The following is a 24,241-nucleotide window of genomic DNA, read 5'->3' as shown; positions in this document are numbered from 1 at the left end:
GTGTGTGTGTGTGTGTGTGCAAACCAGACGGATGAAACACACAGTGCTACATGTCTGTGAAGAACGAACCATGATGCATGATTTAGACCTACCACCAACCTTCCATGAATTATTAGGAGCAGTCAAAACACTCAAAGATAACATGTCTGACGGCCCTGACACCATACCCACAGAGATTTTGAAACATGGTGGCTACATGCTTCTAAATGATTTCTACCAGTATATCATGGAGGTATGGGATGTGCCTCAAATTTGGAAGGATGCCAACATCATCAGAATGTACAAAAATAAGGGTGATAAGTCTCTCTGTGGCAATAGCAGGGGTATCTCTCTGTTGTCAGTTGCTGGGAAAAATCCTCTCCTAAAATCTCCTCCAGAGGCTCACAACCAAAATTACAGAACATATTTTACCAGACTCACAATGAGGCTTCTGTAGGGATTGTGGTAGAGTGGATATGATCTTCACAGTTGTCAGTTGCAGAAGGCAAAACATCAAAACAAATTTACATATGGTTTTCACTGATCTCGCCAAAGCCTCTGAGATCATCGATGGGGAATTCCTGTGGGATGTGCTACATATCTCTGGCTGCACACCAAATTTGTCACCATTTTATGACAATTTCTTGAAGACATGAAGACCAGTCACTATGGCTGGCCAGGACTTTTTTATGTTGACTCTGGGGTCAGACAGATCTGTGTAATGGTACTGGTCTTATTTAACATGCACAGGGATTTCTTTATTTATGCAATTTGGAATAACACGATGTAAAAAAAAAAACTTATTTTTTTATATTACACAAATTATTTAGAATAACATGATGTCAAGAAAGTCAAGTTGCACGGCTGGTTTAGTTCTGTGATGCGGGGTGTCACCAGGCGTTCCCCATGTGTACTGTACACATCCTGTAATCTGTATCATTCAACTTAATGTCAGCTGAATAAATTCCTCCAGACTTGTTATGTACTGTACAGTTTAGTACAGTACTGATGTTCACTTTATGCAACTTTTATATTACACAATCCCTTCAGGAATGTATCTCTCACATAATTCAAGAAATCACTGTAGCCTACTTGGTTTGTGTCACAGCGTTGCTCCATTAATCCACACAAGAAAGAAGTAGGTCATGGAGGATAGCAAAGTTGAAGGCTAGTTCAGTGAAGGGAGAGGAAAGTCAAAGCTGGTGGTGAACGGTGAAATCTCCAAGGATGGAGATCTCCGCGAAAGGGTAGGACAGAATGTGCTCCACTTTGGAGGTTTAAAAGTCAAAAAAATTATTATAGTCAGAGGAGTTTGGGGAGAGATAGATAGCACAGATAAATTTAGTTTGAGAGTGACTGTTGATCTAAGCCAGGTGGTGGAAAACTCGGAAGACTCAAGAGCGTGAGCACGAGAGCAAGTTAAGGAGTTGCGCAAATAGACGGAACATCCAGCTTTAGAAGGAAAATGAGAACATTGATTGATTGATTGATTGATACAATGAGAACAGAGAAAGTAGGAGGGAACAGAGGAGGGGCTACTGTCAGTGTCCTCAGACAGCTGTGTTTCGGTGAGGAAAAGATGAGGAGAGGTTGTGTTCCACAGATTAAAAATTGCATTGTCTGATTAAAAAAAAAATAATAATAACATATAACAAACTGAATTATAATTTGCTGAATTAACTCGGATACATGTTATTTTTATCATCATAGTCACTTGTAGTAAATACAAAAGAAGGAGAAACCATAATTCTGGAGATGTTAATTCTGGTTTTTTTTTTTCTATTTATTTTTCTCCAAGAAACAGAACATATTTCACAGGATATTTTTGTAGTTCAAAATAAAAATGTCTTAAAAGTGATAGTTGCACGTTTATTAGCCAATCCAAACTACGTAACGATAATAGTTGTTGAGTAATAAAAGTAACCGAACCATCCCACCTCTACGACCGAACCATCGCCATGGGTAGGGGTGGTTCAGAACGATTTATATAGATACTTGTGTTTCACCCACTAATGCTATATACTCAAATCAGTTACAGGTGTCATATATTTACAGTAAAGGGATAAAGGATGATGCATTATTTTGTCAACAATTATTTTGCAGGTTCTCTCTCTCTCTCTCTCTCTCTCTCTCTCTCTCTCTCTCTCTCTTAGAATGTTAAAAGAAAAAGTGTCCGAATCACACCGGCTCTCCCCTACTTCGCTGGGAGCAAAATATCGTTTCGGTGTAGGTGTCTACTACCTCATCCTCAGGATTGACATGCCACCTGAACCACCAGAACTGATTGATTGATTGATACATTTATTGATGCATTAATAATGAAATAGTTAACTGACCACCAAAACTAGGAATGAATGAAGAACTATCAACTGTCCCATCTTTCAAGTACCTTGGCAGTTGCCATCCGCCCCAATGACGACACGCCCGAAGTCCATTCACCCCAGAAGTTGGGACGAATCTACTTCATAAATTCATCGATAGTTGATGCACCCCCAACGGTACCTGGACAATGATTGATTGATTGATAACTATTGTTGTAGCAGTGTATACACCTGGACAAGTCGAGCGGACATCAACTCGAGCTGCACACCAACTCAAGCTGCATACGAACTCGAGCTGCATACGAACTCGAGCTGCATACAACTCAAGCGTCAGCGCATCCAATCTTTCTCCCTAAAATTTCCCAGATTGATGCTCCCTGATTAATAGGCTATGCCATTTCTGTCGCAAATCAATATTTTTCAAGTTATAATTTTTTTTCAACTATCTACAACTTATGCCCATTGATTGATGGTATAATAGGTTATGCAATTCCTGTTGCAAATTAATATTTTTTTTCAAGTTATCACTTTTGAACTACCTACAACTCCTTTGAATCCCACATGTCCATTGAGGCTCCAGCAATTATTAAAGATTCTGTGCTATCATCATCAGTTAATTTTTCAATTTCTTTCCTTTTCTTATTTCTCTACTTGTCATTTACACTGAAATATATATGAAATATTAGTTTCATCTCCCATCCATCTATTTCTCCTCTTACATATAGTAAACCATTATTTTTGGTCTCTACTTCATTTTCATTGTACCTTGATTTTCCATATAAACAATCATCAATCTTCCATTTTTTTCCTTTCCGCGAGGAAACAATGCTCGTGTGAACTGCAACTAATGGCGAACTGAAGAACAGAACTGCCAATTTTGCATTTTCTGGACAAGTTAATGTGGTGAGTGTAGTGGCGGATCCAGGGGATCTGGACTGCCACCTCCCTCCACCGGCAGCTTAATTAACCTAAGCCCCTTTCTGCAGTGGTGGTCCATGGGGTCTGATTCCCCACCCTTCACCACACACACACACACACACACACACACACACACACACACACACACACCGTGAGAATCTATAAGATGGGAGATGGAGTAGAACTGGAGAAAGTAAAAAATGAAAAGGACTTAGGAGTGACGATGGAAGAAAACAATCAACCGGCAAGCCATATTGATAGAATTTTTAGAGAAACACATAATTTGCTAAGGAATATTGGAGTAGCATTTCACTACATGGACAAAGAAATGAAGAAATTGATAAGTACTATAATAAGACCCAGATTGGAATATGCAGGAGTAGTGTGGAACCCTCATAAAAAGAAACACATAAGGAAGTTGGAGAGACTACAAAAAATGGCTACAAGAATGGTTCCAGAATTTGAAGGGCTGACATATGAGGAGAGACTAAAGGCTATGGATCTACCAACCCTGGAACAAAGAAGGGAGAGAGGAGATCTGATAGAAGTTTATAAATTGATCAATGGAATGGACCAAGTGGATAATGAGAAACTGATCCTGAGAGAAGAATATGACATTCGAAGCACAAGATCGCATAGTAAAAAGCTGAGAAAAGGAAGATGTGGTGTGAGAGACGTTAAAAAATATAGTTTCCCGCAAAGATGTATTGAGACGTGGAACAGTTTAAATGAAGAAGTAGTGTCTGCAACGAGTGTGCATACTTTTAAAGTAGGATTGGATAAGTGTATAGATATGGTGACGGGGCCACACGAGCATAAAGCCCAGGCCCTGTAAAACTACATTTTTTTTTTTTTTTTTTTTTTTTTTTAGGTGCGTGCGCGCAGCCTGTTTCAGACTAACTAATTATTCTTAGTTACTGATTATGATACTTTTAAGTTATTGAAAAAAACAAACAAACGTAAATTCAATCACACATCTTTAGTCATTGTGTAAACAAGAGTCACCTCTAATAATTTTAGAGCAGATTTGGCTTTTTTTTATGTTATGGCCTATATAACGCCTGTAGGTATACTTTGAAGAGTATAGGAAATCAATTTACTAAACCAACCTACCCTACTCTAGATCAGATCGCCCTGGATCTCTCCCTGTAATTGGACAGACTGAAAATATGAGGGAGTTTACTTACTTATTTGGATCTAGGGGCCAAGGGGTCTTCCTCACAGTTGTGGTGGTCCATCGCTGCTGCCAGTCAGTCACTTTTGAGAAGAGCCATCTGGTCTGGCACAGAGTACGAGTTAATAGTTTGTTATTTATAAGAAGTTACAAAACTATTACAAAACAATTATCATCCCAGCTTCACTTTCCCTTACCGTGAATGGTCACCTGGAAAGAGCTTTACACCCTATCATTTGCCAATTAAGTAGATCTACTGGCTGCTTATTGATCAAATCCACCCACAATTAAAATTCGTCAATGATCTCATCAGAAGCGGTAACATATACAAATGCACATACCTCCGATATCAAACACGATAAGGTTCAAGAGTAGCACGTATCACTTCTCCAACACCAGTAGCTACTGCCGACCACTTCGAGTCGCCGTCGGTTCATGAGGGTTCAAGTAAACGGGTGGAAAGGAGTCGAACTGTCTCTAACCTCCTCGCAGTTGAAATCCGATATCTTTCTACCTACCACACTGACGTTGTACTTACCTAATAGATTGTATACTAACCTAACATTCCTTTAAGTCTGTGCATTTAGTGATTGCAAAGTATGAAGGGATGACTGAGTAGTTAGTATTTTTTTTTTTTGTAATTTCCCGCCATGACTGTCAAGTATGTCTTACACATATTGTACACATAAAACACAACTCATAAATAAAAAATAAAAGTGATAAAATATATTTCGGGTACATGATAAAAGGATGATTTATGATTGAGGTGGTACATCAATACTGTAGGTATAAGATTCACATTAAGCAGCAGCGGTCCGGCCTCCGAGTCAGTCCCTCACTCACCAAAACAAAGCGGCTCTCTCTGTCACAGTGCCTCTGCTCCAATTAAAATGAAGTGTTTGTGTGTTGTCGTTCACTTATAGTGCGCAGTGCATCACCACCCACTTATATGGGGACCTGTGGCACATCTCCCAGCACATCATCCTCCTTTCTTTTCGAGGAGGCTGCGTCAGCCCTGGCGGGGCAGGGAAGACCCTCTGTATGAACATTCCTTACATTCTTACGTCTTCCCGGAGTGGCGATGATCCGTGAAGCTCACGTCACTCTGCAGAGCTTCACGCTGGGCCTGGGCGTGCTGAGCTACCTGCTAGCCTCCTGTGGGGGCCTGGGTCTCCTGGGCGTGTGGCTGGGGCACTACCTATGGGCCTACTGCGGGGTGTTCTACCTGGCTGTCAACCTGCTGCTTCTGCTCGTGTACCGCGGCGGTGACTGGCAGGTAAGTGGCGCGGGCAGGGTGAGGGTGGGATGAGACAGGGAGGAACCTGTCACCAGCGATAACAATTTACAGCAATTTGAAAGTATTAGAAAAAAATGAAAAAAAAAAAAAAAAATGGATATACTAAATAAATATCAATATGAAAATGTACTTCTCTGTTTCTCTGATTAATTGTTGGTGTTCTCTCTAGATTGCTGTTAGAGGATGCTTTCTTGGTGCTTGCTGTGGTGGTGGAATATTGGTCAGCGTTCTGTCTCCAACCTCCTACCACGTCTTTGGTTGGTATGTGGTTGTGCTCACTGTCTTCCATTTCTCGGAGTACCTCACCACGGCAATAGGCAACCCCAAGACCCTCACTCTGGATTCCTATCTCCTGAATCACAGCTGGGCTTACGGCATTGCTGCGGTGGTCAGCTGGGGTGAGTTTTTCATTGAGCGCTGGCTGCTCCCAGATATGAAGATGATTTGGTATGTTAGTATTATTGGAATCATCATCTGCCTCTGGGGTGAAATCATAAGAAAATCAGCAATGCTCACTGCCAAGACCAATTTCAACCACATAGTCCAGGTGCGGCGGCAGGATGGCCATGAACTGGTGACTTGGGGGACTTACCAACTCTTCCGCCACCCAAGCTATGTGGGATGGTTCTGGTGGAGCATCGGCACCCAGCTGATCCTTGTTAATCCTCTTTGTACCATTGCTTATACTCTTGCTTCCTGGTCATTTTTCAATGAGAGAATCCACTTTGAAGAAATGACACTCATAAACTTCTTTGGTGAGAAATATTTAGATTACCAAAAGAAGGTTGGCACAGGTCTTCCTTTCATCAAGGGATTCATTCCAAAAATTCCACGAAAACAGACGTGAATGAAATGAAACAAAAGCACAATTTTTCTAAAGATGTATACATTGTGATTTTGTAAATAAATAAATAATCTCTTTAATGTCAGCATTAGAATGAAGTGCGTGTATGCCCTGTGTCCATCGATCTCAGTTACCATTTGAGCTTTAATTAACACAGAACACACTAGAACTATGGATTTTATTTTAGTTCCTATGTGATTGATAGGCTTTTTATCTCAAGTCTTTTAAATTATTTGACAGATAACTGATGCACAGATACCAGACCATTTGTATGGTAAGCTTGGGATTGAAATATTATCTTGAATTATAGTTATTCTTATTTCCTTGGCCAAATTATGATATTCACATGGAATATTGAATAAGACTAAAATTGTATGCATGAATGTATGTAAACTATACTAAATTGATATTCTCTGTAAAGACAGGAAGCAGAGAAGTGTACATACTGTCACCTGCATGAAAGAAACGTGGAGGAAGGAAGTTTTGCACTTGGTAGGAATGAACAGAAAGCATTTATGATTGGATGGATAGTGACCTCAATGGAAGGTTTTCCCAGCTCTGCTTAGATTAGCTGATTGGTTAAGTGCAGGATAAGGCATGGCATTGGTCCTCAAGAGTAAATAAGCTCTATAGTCATGTCTGATTATGGATCTTGCAATACGTACTAACCCAATGTACATAGCATTATATACATACTTAGAGAGAGCATTGCCATATGAAAAGGTATGAGTAATGCAAGTTGCAAGTAGTAGTTATTGGGTGTGTCAAATGACGCTGCTTGTTTGTCACCTATAAGTAATTTAATGGTCTGTTAATTCTAGTTTTGGAGAAGCTGACTAGATGGTCTGGTAACTGTTGTTTTATTATTTTATCCTCTCATTGCTTATTTGTTTGAATATTTAACATGAAAAATATACATCAGGTATTCAGACTTAATTTTTGTAAGTGTATCTTCATCTGAAATATTGTGCCATACTGAACAGTAAAATTAGTTAGTACTAACAAAGTAAAAGGCTTATATACAGTATACAGAAGACTCATTTACTTGTAGCAAAGAAAATGGGTATCTAGTCTTGTGCTGAGGAGCTGTTCATTGTAAAAGGACTAGTGTAATTCTAGCATAGTCTTGTAGTGTTGTTACATCCATCTAACCAATGTCCTCTGTCTGACGAAAACTTGTTGCCTCACCATTCTGCTAATGACATCCTAATACCATTCTGATGATTTCTTTGGCAATCATAGTAGCTTCAGTGCAATGTGGTCATGTTGTAGTATTACCTTCTGGGATAAGTTTGCAACAATCTTTGAGGATGTCAAGATAACGTTGTCCATTTATTAGTAACATTTCTCAAACAAGAAGCACAAGCTTGTCCTTCTCTTTCACTTAACAGAACTCTTATGACTCCCATCTGCAAGCCTCTGCTGGCTCAATTGCAAAGCACTTCAAATTAAAGGTCTATAGAAGACTTATATTACTTATATTCACTGATAGCTATTAGAGCCTAGAATCCTTTCTGATGACTTGTTTGTAATGATTCCTTAAAATAAAATGTGGCATGAATGAGAATAAAGGAAGCTTCAGCACATCCTGCCTTTCAGGTCTTCTACGACACTCTGATCTCAGAAGCTTGCATTTCTTCACTAGGACTTCATGTGATAGCCATACATGTGATACAGAAATCACAACACTGACAAATAAGTTAATAATCTTGTGGTTTGGCAACAAATTTTTGTCAGATACTGTAACCTTAATGTCAATGTAAGTACTGATCATTAACCTCTAAAAAGAAAAATAACTCTATGCCATAGTGGTAGCTGAGGAAAACCCAACCATCATTGTTATTTTGGCAAACATTTGGGTATTATTTACTGATAGAGTTACTATGAGATACTATCAAGAATATGTTATAGATTTTTCGTTAATAAAAAGAGGTCTTCTAGGGGAAGTTTACTAATGTCAACAAGAAGTTGAAAGCGTCTCTTGCATTGCCTGCTACTCATACATCACACTTCAGAAAGTTGAACCACAGCACTGCATTACTCAAACCCTTGGTGGAACAAAAATTTTGTACTGACATTTAACTTTTATCACTACTACAGCAATGACATCTTCCTCTTAACAACATTCCACACAAGATTATTCTTAGCATACACCTCTGAAGAACCACTACATTAAAAATCCCAATTAGTATGCTTCACCAAAGCATACTCATGCTCTGAGCAGTTGTCTAGTTCAGACATGCCTGCTGCAGTGGTGCACCACTTGGCACATTATCACCTCAGGTAGTACCTCAGTCGCACAAGTAAAAGTTGACAGAGAATTTGGGAAGCTAAAGCGGGTAGTTATTGCAATGCACAGGATTCCTGAATGCTCCATTAACAAGTATTGACAGCATAAAGCATGTGAGTATTATGCAAGTGAGATGTGATGTACATACTTCATTATCTTCAGTATTTAACCAACCCGGAATAGGTGTCAGGCTATGGTACTTCCTTGGAGGAGATAGAATTCTTCTCTGAGATGCAGTTTTTTAGATCTTGTGTTTTGAAGTGTTTAGTTTCGGTCAGCAGTTCACCAAACTAAACTTATGATGTTTGGAACAGTGTTGATTCTTTTCCTTTTTCAGTAAGTTGTTTAGGTGACTTTATTTAACACACCTAGAGATCTCAAATGTTGTTCTTATGTATGTGTGTATATGTATAGTGTGTGAACTGTATAAAGAGTAAAGTGTGCAGTCTAATTGGTCATGTTCTTATTTTGTAAACCTTGCATTTGTAACGTGTAAAAAAGATATTCAAAGTTATCTGTCTTGACACTACAAACCCTTCAGTTATAGTCTCCTTTTTTCACTATACAAACAAAAAATATCTCTTCTGCTACTGCATTACAATTCCTTAGGTATTTGAGTATAGAAATGTGACTTGCCTGAAAGTATGAAACTGATACACAGTATGTACTATTGTGTCTTGTCTTGAACTGTAGGTAACTGATTCTTCTCAACCTATAAACTGATATCTGTCCTTGTGACAAATGTAAAAAATTTAATAAAGAAATTAAATAAATAAATTAATAAATAAATACATATATAGTGAGAACTAAGAGGTATGTAATGGATAATTAATAAATGGTAACATATTGATTATAAATTAAGTATGTATTCATAAAAATTGAACAGTGGCCAAACTAGTGTATTTCATTACATTATATACAACATTTACAAAATATTCCCAGTATTTATGATGAAAGAAAGATGCATATACATGGGCAAGGAATACAGAAAGAGCATACATGAGCATCAAACCTTCAAAACAAACATGAGTACTGAGGACCTGGTGGCAAGTGACCTTGATGTGGCTACGATTAAGGATTAACATCACTTATGGCATCGTAATTTGGCAAGACATCTACCCAACTCAAGGTGTCCACAACAGATAGTACTCGTGTGGAGGAAAACAGCATTAGTTTGTGTGCAATACATAAAATATTAATAAATCATCCAACTAAATTGTACTGTACTATACTCACACTTTGAATATTTCCATTGTGTTGTCTGGCTATCAATCTGTATTAGGAAAAAAATCACTCATGTACAAATATTATTCAGCAATTATATTACAGTGAAAAGTACAACATAGTAACAAAGTACATGATAATATTGACAAAAATACTTACCACATCCTCAAATACTTCCTCAATCTTGTCAAAGTAAAACAAGTACACCTCATGCTATTCATTCATATTTCTCATTGGATATCTCTTTTAATAATGTGTAATGTTAAGTACCACAGCAAAAGAGCTATTGTGTACAAAAATTTTAGTAACATTCTGCAAAATTTCCCTACTCTGAAAACATCCTATTGTTTACCTTAAAAATGGGATCAATTGCAAGATTTTGATCAGCTAATAGTGAATAATCTGAATAATAGTTTTAAATACCATGGAGACAAAAGACATGGTGTTTGGAGTTATGGCTGCACCAGTGGGCATAATATTAAGACAGTTCATGAAGTATACAATCCTGTTTACCTGCTTTCTATAACCCTTAATGAGATTGATCAACAGTTTGCATCATAGTATAAAATTAGGTAAATAAAAAATAGTACTTTGATTTGCCTTGACTTTACCCCACTGAGTAATGACTTCTTTTGAGTGGTTTACCCTGATAAAATTGCTAAGAATACAAGCATACAAGTTCACACCTCTTCCTACAAGATCCTGCACAGCATTCATTTCCTTTCCTCTATACTGTTTTGCCTGTAAGCTAATATTAAACAACTATACAATGTTTACAGGTTTTGCTTCTTTCTGCAGCTACACCACATCCACACTTTAGAAATTGTCTTGGAGCTTGTAACTCACTCACTCAAGTAACATGCAACACTTCTTGACTGGCTTGTAGGCAATATTTCTACATGAATTGCTGGACTTCAACCACACACACTCTCACACTTGGCAATATGATGATGACACACTGGGGTGGTGGCAACGGTAATAATGACAATGGTGATGAAATGATGGCTCTATAATGATAATGTACACACAAAAAAAGAGGTGTTGTTATAAACTAATGCAGGGACAAATTTACAGTGAAGAAAAGGATGCACATGAATTTATCATTAGAAACATAGCCATTTCATGGTAGTGATAAATAAATCAACTTCTACTCTCTTGATTCAACATCAGCTTCTAACTCCTAATTTTAGCAAATCAGCAAGTAGACTTGCCTAGTTACTGCTTTATGTTCAAATATTTTATGGCCATTAAAGAAGCCATGTTTATTAAGTGTGTGCGTAATTGACCACAGTCTTCAGGATCACATACTGGACTAGTGACCACCAGCTATCGTGTCCAGGAGTGAGTCTAGAGCTTATGAAAGCTTCATCTATGGTGAGATTCAGACCTTTAACTCACTACTCACCCCCTCCTCATGTTAAGGGAGGACAGAAACTGCTCATTACTCATGAAAATCCTTGAATCATGAGCACAGTGCAAATCCTGCCTTGTCAGTGACAATTGAAGACAGTACTCCTGAGCTGGTAGGATGTGAATGTACATGTGTGCATGTATATATGTGTATGTGCATTTCCCTATTTGTATTTTTACAGAACTAAGTGAAGCTTATGTCTCATCTTTTAATATCAAATCAGTAAAAAAAAAAAAAAAAAAAAAAAAAAATTTTGGTAATGCACAAAATTTATTGTTCTACGTATGTATTATTTGGAAAACTGTACATCCATTTCCTTTTCTTGTTATATTTCTTCTTGTGTCCTCAATGCTGTGTGTGTGTGTGTGTGTGTGTGTGTGTGTTGTGTGTATTCACGGTCGCCTGCTGGTTACTGTGAATGCACACACACATATGCACACACTGTAGGCTACACACAGACAGGTGCTCCACCAGCCAAAACAAAACACCCTCGCCACACAGCACAAATGAAGGCGGCTGTTAATCATTCATGCCTGAAACAATCTACAAAAGCATTTTACAAACACAGTCTAGATAGTATATGTAAATGTACAGCCATTTCCAGCCAAGCAACACTTTGGACACACATCAACAAGTATATGAAAAAGCTCTAACAAATCATGCTGTTTTGGCTTACATGCTAACACAGTATTGCTACATTAACTCAGCTGAATTTCATATTACCAATTAAATATTATTTGAATTTTGGGCATTTAAAACTACACATCTTGTAACCAGAACATCCCACAGCCAACATTAAAATATCAAATTACAATTATCTTCTATACTCATATTAACTATTTATTGTGTTCCTGAGTACTTCTTATGGGTTCAAGGCTTTCAGGTAAAATTAGATAAATTTACTGTATATTAAATCTGTCAATAAGTTGCTCACATGAAAACAAGAAACAAATGTACACACACCATCTATGTCTGAGATTATATATATATATATATATATATATATATATATATATATATATATATATATATATATATATATATATATATATATATATATATATATACAGACATGAGGAATTTTCAACAACTGAATACAATTAGTAATTTTTTGTTGTCTATGAAAATATGGTCAGACACGCACTGAGATGCCGCTTACTTGGCATAACACAAATTGCACACATCAAAGGCAATGGCTATATAAATGGTTTTCTTAAAATACTGTCTAGCACTGCAAGTATATAATTATATATATATATATATATATATATTTTTTTTTTACAAAATTTGACTTTCTATCTAAATTATTTAATGTTATGTTGAAACAATATCCAGAAACCAACAATCTGATGCAGGTGTCGTCAACAATATTTGCTTCAATGTTGTGCATGGCTTGTATAAATATTAGACCATTGTCAATTTTTTGTTTTGTGATGTAATTGTGCCAAAAATAACAACCATCCAGGAAGTATTTGTGATCTAATAACCACAACAGTAAAAATTATAAATAATATTTTCTCTTGGGCTTCATATGGATTACTATTCCAATAGTATAAATTTTTTTTTAGATATAGAGGATGGTTTCCAAACCAAAACTTCCATTACATGAAAAATTCAGCTTTCTAATTCTACATACATTTGTTTTTACTACAATATGCCTTGATTTTGTGGCACAATATTAGTAATGTCTAACCTATTTTTTCAATTAATGTGCATTGAAAACAAATATTACAGTATCTAGGAATAGTAAACATTTTGATGTTTATTCTAATGCTAAATAAAGTCTTAGCATGAAATTGGACAAGCACTTGTACAAAAAGTGCTTAAGCCAACACAGATGAGCTTTAGAGTTGACTCACACTGAACAGTGAAATGAAGAAGACATAATTTGTTATATATGAAGGAGAAACTACTTGGAAAAGAAACTAAAGCAATAAGAAGTCTGAGCAAGTTCCAAATTCAGTGCAATCATGCATGCTGTATGTGAATGGTTTGCTTTTTGATTTTAAGGTTTGAAGGACAGGCTTCAGCTTAAAGGAAAAAATATCTTCTCTCCCTTTTCTTTATAAGTACTAATAATGAAACCTATTAATTATGTGAGATACAACATGTGCTTGATTAATTTTGGGACGTTACCATAACAAGTTAAAAGTTTTAAAGGTATAATAATTTTGTAACATTTTCTGGGTTTACCTTACAGTTGAATCATAAGAGCTCAGCTGCATGTTCAGGTACTGTGTTTAGTTCATCAAAGTGTCTTAAATATGCAGTGCCTGCCTGAACATATGCGAGGCAGATCTTATTGAATAGTGTTTGATTCATGTGGCAATGAGCATGACTGGTCGTAACATATTCTAAATTAATTCTTTTTAGGGAGGTTCTGCAGTACAAAGCCAGAGAAATACCACCAATTATTCCAGCAATGGAATAAACATGAGATGTGAGAATACTCTGAACTTTGAGCAACACAGTGCAATATTCATAATATTCATGTAGAGGTCCTGACAGTGGAACAATTAACAAGTATGTTCAAGCATCACATTTCCTTAATGATACATATTCTGTGAAGCGCTGACAGATCTTGACTCTTCACGAGGCAACTATATGATATCTCAGTCTCCTATAAATTGAAAGAGTACACAAATAAAGGACAATGAGGTGTTCACAGCTTCACACAGACTAAGAATCTTGAGCCTCAATTGGAACTATGCTTCTGTAGGTATGGAATATTGAATACCCAGTTCCTTGTAGTGACAGGTGAGGCTTGCAAGTCTACTTGTGTAGCAGGTCATTAATATACATAAATATGTACAATTGCACACATCTTACACTACCTTGTCTAACTCCTCCTGTGCAGCACCCCTTGGGCTCATGTTGAGAAGTCCTGTTACATCAACTTTCTATGTACAAGTACAAACATTCAACAGAAATATTTAATACATACATATATGCTTATTTCTGCATTTTTTTTATCTTAATTCTTTTTTCCATTTCAAGTAATCTAAAATGATTGGTAATGTCTTCTGATTCCATGACTTGAGCATTCTGCTGTACGTTATCAAATATACTAGTAGATAAATCTTTTAAAAATATATTTGTAAATTTGTCTTTTCTCCATATATGAGGTACAGCATAAATCCAATGCTCTTTGTTAACATGAGTGAATCCACAACTACTAATATAAAGGCATAATGATGTGATTTACATGTACCTTTGTATCACCAATTCACTGGCATTTCATGGATCTCTGAACGGAGGACACTGAAGGTTTCACGATAGCACATGAATGTTACTCAATATTCTTATAACAAATTTTTTCAGGTGGAGCTTTAAGTGTGTGGGGAAAAAAAAAAAAGAATGAACATCTGTATATTACACAGTCTTAGGTACATACTTTGCCATTATGTAATACCAGCATCACAAGTATGATTTGCCGAGTTGAATATGTCAAACACCTGCAGCCAAGCACTGCCTTTTCTGGCCTATAAAATCCTCCTCACCATAATATCAACATTTCTTGTGGCGTAGAAAATATGACCCTTGTGAATTCATTGTAGTAGAAAGGAGTTACTTTTTCAAACAGTAGTTTCTATGCAGTAGTCTTCCATTAAGGATTTCACCCAATATCATACATCACTGTCTACATCTGTCTCATTTCGGGGCTGTCCAAAATTGCGAGTGATACTCTCTGACATGGTTCTGATATTTTGCAAATTGATGCCATCAATCCCATCAAAATCAACATCAGAGAGTGGCTCTGTGTCAAAACCATCGGAGGCCACCACACCTGGACGGTAGTTGTCGTACTCAGACTCATAGTAGGCGTTGATCTGATCAAACGAGATGATGTTGTCCGAGTCAAATATCCTGGAAGAGGCACGAGACGACATGCTCGTGTCATCCATGTCTCCATCGTACTGGTGTGGGTCGTTGTAGATGGAGTTGACGTCACTCAAGGCACCTGAAAGAAGGATCAATAAGTAAATTGATTTCCCTAATACTTCATGTTGTATCAGTATTAGCTTATGTTGTGTCAGTATTAGCCACAGTTGCAGCTAAAACATCACAAGTGGATGGATGATACATTCAGTTAAAGCATCTATGTTATACACTACAAAGTTTGTTCTAGATAAGTCCTATTTTATTTTTCTTGGCTTTCCATTGAAACTGAGGGGCAACAGTGACACCAAGTGTGTATTTACCTAGTTTACCTAGTTGCATATTACAATGCTTGAGCTGGGCTCATAGTGACCTGTCTCCATATCTACTTTTATCCAACTTTTTCTTAAATTTATGCATACTTTCTACTGCTATTATCTCTTCACTCACTTGTTACAGATATCCACTGTCCTATGCGGAAAACTAAACATTTTAATGTTCCTCAAACACTGATTTTTCATGGTCTTGGAGTGTCCTCTTGTTTGTCTATCTCCATCCTCTGTCAATATTACCAGGTCTTGTCTGTATATCTTTTCCATACAGTTTACTAACTTATACATTATTATTAGACTCCTTTCTCCCTTCTATCCTTCAAAGTTGGTAGTTTCATTTCTTTCAGTCTTTCTTCATAGAGAAGATCCTTTATTTCTAGCACCATCTTTGTAGCTGTCCTTTGGATTCTGTCTAGTATCTTGATTTCCTTCCACCTGTATGGTGACTGCACCACTGCTGAATATTCTAGTCTAAGTCTCATCATAGTGGTTATGATTTTTTTCATCATACTCTTATCCATGTAATTAAATGCCACCCTGATATTTGTTAGTAGCTTGTGTTGTTGAAGCAAATAAGTCATTTATGTGTATTTATGGAGTCAGGGTGTCTTGTACAATCACTCCCAGGTCTTTCTCCTCTCTCCTTTTCATTACAATCTCTTCTCCCATTTTGTATTCCCATGTAAATCTTCTGTTACTTTTACCCATTTCTATCACATGGCATTTCCTGGTACTAAATTTTGATTTTCCACTTTTGGCTCCATTACCAGATCTTGTCAATATCTTTCTGCAATTCTATACAGTCCTCATTGTCCTTATTATTATCAAGAGTTTTGCATCATCTCCAAACAAATCTATGTAGCTACTGAAGCCTTCTTGTATATCGTCAATAAATACTTAGAACATAATTTGTGCCAGCACTGAACCTTGTGATACGCCACTAGAAACTGTGCTCTTCCACAGTAACCTTGCATGTGGCACTTTATCAAATGCCTTTTTTAGATCCAAATAAATACAATCAACCCATCTCTCTCTCTCTTGTACTCTATCAACTATTCTAGAGTAGAAACTCAGTAAATTTGTTACACACAACCGCCCTTTTCTAAAACCAAATTGGCTATTTGATAATAATTTGTTGTCTTTGAGGAACTCGATCCATTGTTTCTTTATTATTCTTTCACACATCTTACATATTACACTAGTTAGTGATACCGGTCTGTAATTTAAAGGTTCTTCCTTCCTTCCACTCTTATATATTGGAACTACCTCAGCTCTTTTCCATTCTACTGGTACTGTTCCATTTTCTATTGAGCATTTTATGATGTTGTATATAGGACTTGCTAGTTCTTCCCTACATTTTTTAAGTATTCTGCCTGAGACTTCATCCAGTCCCATTGCCTTCTCTTCATCCAGTTCCTTCATTAATTCTTTTATTTCAAGCTTGGTTACTTTAATCTCTTTCATATGGACAGTCTCTCTATTACCTTGTGGCCTTTCAAATTCGGATTCCTTAGTAAAGACCCCCTGAAATTTACTATTTAACAGTTCTGCCATACTTTTTGGGTCTTCCACCATCCCATTCTCTCCTTTCTATTGTTTATTTTTGCCTTATTTTCCCATTGATGAATCTAAAGAACAGTTTCGGTTGCTCCTTACATTTTTCGACTATGTCCTTTTCATAGTTCCTCTCCTCTTCCTTCCTCACTTTAACATATTCATTTCTCACTGTCTTGAAGTTTTCCTTATTCATTGGATTTCTATTTCTCCTCCACCTTTTCCATGCTCCATCTCTTTTCTCCTTTGCCCTGGCACACCTTGCGTTAAACCAATCTTTCTTTCCTTCTTTAGGTCTATATTTCAGGACATATTCCCTGACTCCTGTTTTGTATATTTTCAAAAATAAATTATATTTCTCTTGCACCCTCTCTGAGTTTTCCATCTCCTCCCAGTTAACGTATTTTTTATTTATTTTTTTATACCATGTGGGCTTTTCACAGGAATTTATGGGCTAAAGGAGATATTTGAAATAGTTCTTGAGATTCTCAATATCAGCCTTTCTGTAATTTAATCAGTCTCCTTTGTATGATTCGTCTCTATCATCTTTTCCCTCTTCTATATCTATTTCTAATATTACATGGTCACTCTTTCCCAATGGGCACTTATACATATCTTATATCATCATTAATTTGTATACTCCTTGTAAAAACCAGGTCCAATCTTGCAGGCTAGTGGTTTCCTTTACTCTTTGGTCCATCATATTATATATCATTAGGTTCAAGAATCTTTCTCCCCAGGCTTCTTCCCCCATACCACTTTCATAATTTTCCCAGTCCACTTCTTTACAGTTGAAGTTTCCTATTAATATCACTTTTCTCCTTTCTTTAATGACTCTCATTAGGCTCCTTATTGTGTTTTTTATCATGTCTTTATATTCTTGATTGGTCCATGAATTTGTTTTTGGTGGCACATGTTCCAATGATTGTTAACTCTTTTTTATTAATATGCATCTTAATATACAGTACTTCTGTTTTTCCTTCCCCATATTCCACTTGGTTTACCACCATCTCTTTCCTTAACATTATCATGACTTCTCCTCCTCCTTTACCTCCTCTGTCTTTCCTCCATACGTTATATCTATTATCTATGTCTATTTTGATTGCCTCATTTAGTTTTGTTTCAGCCAGGCATACAATATCCAGTTTTTCTTTCTTTATGTAATCTTTTAATTCTAATTTACTTGATAAAACCCTGTCTATGTTCGTATATATCATTTTTAGTTTCTTGCCCTTATCACTTTTAGTTAAACTTGCTCCACTGTTTCCTCTTCCTTCTCTTTTATATACTATTTCCTTATCCTGTCTCCTAGAATTCTCCAAAAAAATGTCTTTTTCTCCTCTGACCTTTCATTATTTTTTTTCCCTTACTGCTGCTGCCAGTTTGTTGTATCTCTTCCTTTCTTCCTCATTTCTATTTTTCCTTATATATATATATATATATATATATATATATATATATATATATATATATATATATATATATATATATATATATATATATCCTTGCAGCCTTCTGTTTCTCTGAGTTTTGTTGTTCTATATAATATCTCTGCTGTTGCTGCTTGTGATTTTAGTAGTACGTATCTTAATTGGCCTTGTTGTTCCATCTTGATAAGGTCCCACTCTGTGTATTTCCTCTACTTCCTCCTTTAGGTTCTGCCTATCTTCATAGTTTAGATTTTTTAGTAGGTCTTTGACTGATTTCATTTCCTCTTTTTCCCTTCTTGGTCTATATTTTAAATTTTTTTCTTTCAGTCCAAATATGATTACACTCCTTTTCTTTTCTGCAATTTCCCTTACTAGGTTTTCTTTTTTCTTAAGGACTCGTATCATTTTGTTTGCCATATTCTCATCTCTTTCTTTTAGATGTTCCTGGATCACCTCCTGAAAATTATCCTTGTCTTTCTTATCTTGGACTCTCCATGCCTGTACTTCTTTCTTAATCACGTCCTGTACTCTTTCTCTTGTTTGTTAACTAGATCTTTCAAGTCCTCTTTTTCTTTCTCTACTTTACCGAGTCCTTCATCCATCTGTTTCTTATATTTGGCTAGTTCTTTTCTCAGTTCTGCATTTTCTACTCTTAGTCTAGCTTCATTTTCTTCCACTTTTTTTATCCTTTCTTTCAAGTTCAAAACTCTTTCTCCTGTTCATCGTTCTCTTTACTTCTCATACTCTCCCTTATCCAATTGTCTATTTTTTTTTTCCAGAGTTAAAACTCGCCTATGGAGGGTAGTGCTTGCCTCATCGAAATCTCCAAATCTTCCCTCTCCCTCATCAACATAATCATCCTCTTCCTGTACTCTTTCATAGGCTATTCTCATACCTGCATATGGGTGTAAGCTCTTTCAGATTCATGGTGCCTTTCAATGTAATTCCTGGAGACTATTGCCACACAAGTCACACAATTTGCCCAAGCCTCTGTAAACAACCTTAGGTAGTGAGATCAGCTGATTGTGAGGAGTGTCGGTCCGCGTGTCCAAGCTTGTCCATGTCTCGAGTGTGTGTGTGTGTATTCACCTAGTTGGTATTGTACAGGATTCGAGCAGGGCTCATAGTGTCCTTGTCTCCATGTCTCCATTTATCTAATTTTTCCTTAAATTTATGCACATTATGTGCTGTAACAACTTCATTATTCAATGCATTCCACTTTCCACTGTTCTGTGTGGAAAATGTATTTTCAAATATTCTTCACACACTGCCTCATCCTGATCTTTACATGTCCTCTTGTCCTTCCATCTTCTTCAGTCACCTGCACCAGGTCTTCCTTGTCTATCTTTTCAATGCCATTGACTATTTTGAACATTGTTATTAGGTCCCCATGTTCTCTTCTATCTTGTAAGGTTGGTAGTCCCATTTCCTTCAGTTGTTCTTCATATGTTAGGTAATTTAATTCTGGCACTATCTTTGTAGCAATCTTCTGTATTATTTCCAATCTGCTTATATCCTTTTTAGAGCTCTGAGACCACACCACTGCTGCATATTCCAGCCTTGGACGTATCATGCTTGTGATGATTTTTTTCATCATATCTTTGTCCATGTATTGAAATGCCACTCTTATATTAGTTAACATTTTATATGATAATCTAAATATCTTGCTTATGTGTTTTTTTGGGCTCAGATTTTCCTGTATGATTACTCCCACATCTTTTTCCTCTTTAGTCTTCATCATTTGTTCCTCTCCCATCAAATAGTTCCATATTGGTCTTCTTTTGATCCTTCCTACTATACATTTCAGTGGTGGACAAACAGTGTTTTTTGCAGATATCTCCTAAACGAATTGTTGGATGAGTATGCTATTTCAACACACTACCTTGAACATCCATTCGTAATTTATGGTTAACATACCACAGTGCTATATGTGTTATGTGAGGAGTTTACTGAGTGATATTACGCCTAATCCAGTCATCATATCAAAGGTGTTATACAGAATCAGACGAGTGTGGAGTACTAGTCTAACCCCTCCACCACCACCACCACCACCATCACCACCACCACCACCCTGAAGAACCCCCAGACCACTCCTTCCCTACCCCAGTATCACATGACCCTCTTCCCCGCTTCCCTCTTCACCCCCTATTCACACCATCAGCCTTCCACCTTTGAATTTTTTTCCCTATTGTAATTACATACATATAATAGTTACATACGTCAGTATGTACATACATATCATACATTAATGATATTATTTAATACAATTGCTGCTATATGTGGACATGAAAACCAGAGTGGGTCAAAAGACTGTGAAAGCAATAGCTAATTCCACTGTTAATGGCCATATAGCTGGATAATAAGCAACGTATCTAACAACAAAATAATATTATATATAAACTGGACCACTTTTTATGATCAGTAGGTAGACAGTACGCAATAAGAGTATCAACTTTTCCTAACAGTAGAAGGTCCAGGTCACAGGTAATTCCAGCACATCATGTTCACATGGTTGACCATAACGACTGCAAACATGGCTCTTCTATAAACTACACATAAACGTGCTGTTGTACAGTAATTATCAACGTGAACCACTTCTTGCCTTCATGAAATTGTACCATACTTGTTAATAATCATATCTATACATACACACTTACAGAACATTATAATGTATAAATACAGTGGTGGGAGAAGTAGGGAGGGACACAGGAGTGAGGGAGGCGAGGAGCTAGGGAGAGGAGAGGAGGGATATTCTGTTTCAGAACTTCAGAGACAGGAGAGACATAGTAGTGGTTAGGAATGGTTTGGATTTGAATGCGTCAACATGACTCGTCGGCTTTGTGTTATTTTTCACGAGTAAACTCCTGACATAACACATATAGCACTGTGGTATGTTAACCATAAATTACGAACGGATGTTCAAGGTAGTGTGTTGAAATATCATGCTCGTCCAACGATTCGTTTAGGAGATATCTGCAAAAAACACCATTTGTCCACTGCTGAAATGTATAGTAGTTCCATTATGTGACATTTCTTGGCATTATACTCCAATTTCCACTTCCTACTCCATTCATAGATCTTATTTATATCCTGCTGTAACAGCAGACAGTCAGTCCTCTCTGGTTCTGATAACTTTTACTAACTTTGCATCATTAGCAAATAAATTAATATAACTGTTTAGCCCAATGTGAATGTTGTTTACATTAATCTGAAACACAATGGGGGCTAACACTGACCCTTGTGGCACTCTGCTAGTTATTTTACCCCAAGATGAGTTATGTATCTCTGATCACAGTTCTCATCTTCCTATCCTTCATATAATCTCTTGTTCAATCTAGCAAAGTTCCGTCTCTACTCTCGAGTAGAAGTTTAATAAGTTTGATACACAAGACCTCTCTGTCCTGAACCTGTCTGTTTGATATGACTTGTTCTTCTTCTAGAAATTTAACCCATTTTTCTTTGATAATTATTTCACACAACCTCCTCAAAACACTTGTAAGTGACACTGGTCTGTAGTTTAGTGGTTCAGTTGCCTTTCCTCCTTTAAATATCGGTATTACGTTGGCTCTCTTCCATTCTAGTGAACTTTCCCTTCATTTACTGAACTTGTAATTATTTCCCAAATGGGATCCAGCAGTTGCTCTTTACATTCTTTCAACACCCAGTCTGATATGCCATCTGGCTCCATTGCTTTTCTGACATTCAACTTATCCAATAATCTTCCAATATCTTCCTTGTGCACTGTGATCTGTAATACTTAGCCATGCAATGTCCTATAAGGTTCTGTGAAATCTTCTATAGTGAACACTGTTTTGAAGCTCTCATTTATTATTTCACACATTTCCTTCTCTGTTTGGTATGTCTTCCCTCCTTTAATTAGTTTTTCTATTGTTTCCTTGTTCTTCGTTTTGTCATTTTTAAACTTTTAGAAAAGTTTGGGTTTGTCTTTGCTTTTATTCACCAAATCTTTCTCAAAGGTTCTTCCTTCCTCTCTCCTTACTCTAATAGATTCATTTCTGGCATCCCTGCACTGCCATCTGTTATAATCTCTGTTTTATGAGTTTCTTCCAAGCTTTATCTTTTGCCTTTTTAGCTTGTATGCATCTAGCATTGTACCAAGCATGTATTTTTTTTCTTAACTCTATAAACAGGTACAAATTTTTTTATTCATTCATTATATTTCAGTAAGAATATTTCATATTTCCCTTGTATTGTCTTTCTGTACATAATATTACTCCACTCAATATCAACAAAATAGATTCTTAATTTTTCAAAATCTACTCTTGCATATTTAATCTCTCTCCTTTGTAGTCATCTCTGTAACTTATCCCATCCTACTCCTGTATTTGCATCTCTAATATCACATAATCACTTCTTCCCATTGGACTAAGATATTGTATGATTGGAGGGGGCTCTGGTTTCTTTGTGAATACTAGGTCAAGCAATGATGGTTCTTCTTCCCCCTGTACCTTGTTGACTCCTCCACCCACTGATCCATTGCATTAACCATAGTCAACTGTAACACTTCCTTGCTCCACTGTCCAGCATTATCCATTACTTCCATCTCTCTCCAGTTTATTTTCTTACAGTTAAAGTCTCCACTAAAAGTATTATTCCATCTCTTCTTATCATGTTATCTAGGCACTTAATCACCTCCCTTTGCATATCTTTATGTTCTTCAGTTCCCCATGTATTTATCTTAGGTGGCACATATGTAACTATAATATTTATCTTCTTCAATTCCTTTGTTTTGATTGTTACTCCCATTACTTCCACTCTGTCCTCTCCATATTGCACATTCTCCACACATATATTATCATGAACCATTATTAGCACTCCTCCCCCTTTATCCTTCCTGTCTCTCCTCCAGCTATTATATCCCTCCTCTTTAAAGTTAACATGGATCTCCTCTCTTAGTTTTGTTTCAACAATACACATTACATCGGGCTTTTTCTCTTTCAAATAATCCCTAATCTCCAACATGCTGGATAACAACCCATCTATATTAGTATAAGTCACTCTTAATTTCTTGCCTCCTCCATGACCTCCTTTCTTCCATAGGTACCACTTCTTTCATCTAATATCCAGAACCCTCCAGTAAAAATTCTTCTTCTCTATCTCTGTCCTTTTGTCATTTTTTTTCCTTAGCTTTACTTCTTAGCACTTTCTCCTTTTTCCTCTCCTCTAGGCTCATATCTCTTTTTATCCATATATCCTTGTGTTCAGTATCATATGCCAGCTTCTCTTTCCTAGCCATAATTTCCTCTACTGCCACTTGGGATCTCATTTTCACTTTCATTGGTCTCCTACCCCCTTCACTGTATCTTCTTAGCCTGATCACTTCCTCCATCTCCTGGTCTAGCTCTTGCATGCTATCTTGAACTTGTTTGATAATAGTTTTGGCCAATTCTCTCTTTTCACGTTCTCTCGTGAATTTGTTTGGATTTTTCTTTTCCTTCATCCCAAAAATCACGAAGCTTTTCCTCTTATCCACTGTATCTCGCACAAGATCTTTCTCTTTAATTACTTGTATTACAGTGACTTTCGTGTTTTCCTGAATTTGTCTCTTTACAACCTCCGTAAATTTA

General features: G+C 36.7%; 2 protein-coding genes and 1 long non-coding RNA gene across 20 annotated transcripts in view; 1 reads left to right on the top strand and 2 right to left on the bottom strand.

Moving 5' to 3' along the window:
• LOC123510514 overlaps positions 1-5,105 on the bottom strand; it is a 35,625-nt gene extending 30,520 nt beyond the window's left edge. For all 3 annotated transcript variants that reach the window (XR_006676525.1, XR_006676526.1, XR_006676524.1), the window contains exons 1-2: positions 4,734-5,105; positions 4,406-4,497 (exon numbers count right to left, since the gene is read on the bottom strand). This is a non-coding gene — a long non-coding RNA (uncharacterized LOC123510514). The remainder of the gene's footprint in view (positions 1-4,405; positions 4,498-4,733) is intronic.
• A 132-nt stretch (positions 5,106-5,237) lies between these two features.
• LOC123510510 (protein-S-isoprenylcysteine O-methyltransferase-like) lies at positions 5,238-9,274 on the top strand. Its single transcript, XM_045265744.1, has 2 exons — positions 5,238-5,668; positions 5,859-9,274. Exons 1-2 carry the CDS (start codon positions 5,474-5,476, stop codon positions 6,534-6,536), a joined length of 873 nt encoding a protein of 290 aa, XP_045121679.1. The 5' UTR covers positions 5,238-5,473; the 3' UTR covers positions 6,537-9,274.
• A 395-nt stretch (positions 9,275-9,669) lies between these two features.
• Positions 9,670-24,241, bottom strand: part of LOC123510504 (adenylate cyclase type 1-like) — a 292,904-nt gene continuing 278,332 nt past the window's right edge. For 9 of the 16 annotated variants that reach the window (XM_045265723.1, XM_045265724.1, XM_045265719.1 and 6 more), the window contains one exon: positions 9,670-15,419. In XM_045265723.1, coding sequence (XP_045121658.1) covers positions 15,085-15,419 — 335 coding nt within the window. In that variant the 3' untranslated portion in view covers positions 9,670-15,084. The remainder of the gene's footprint in view (positions 15,420-24,241) is intronic. The other 7 variants (XM_045265715.1, XM_045265716.1, XM_045265714.1 and 4 more) reach the window with 1 other exon arrangement.

Source organism: Portunus trituberculatus, chromosome 29 (assembly GCF_017591435.1).
Source record: "Portunus trituberculatus isolate SZX2019 chromosome 29, ASM1759143v1, whole genome shotgun sequence".
NCBI classification, from domain to species: domain Eukaryota; kingdom Metazoa; phylum Arthropoda; class Malacostraca; order Decapoda; family Portunidae; genus Portunus; species Portunus trituberculatus.
This window is presented reverse-complemented; position numbering and strand designations above follow the sequence as displayed.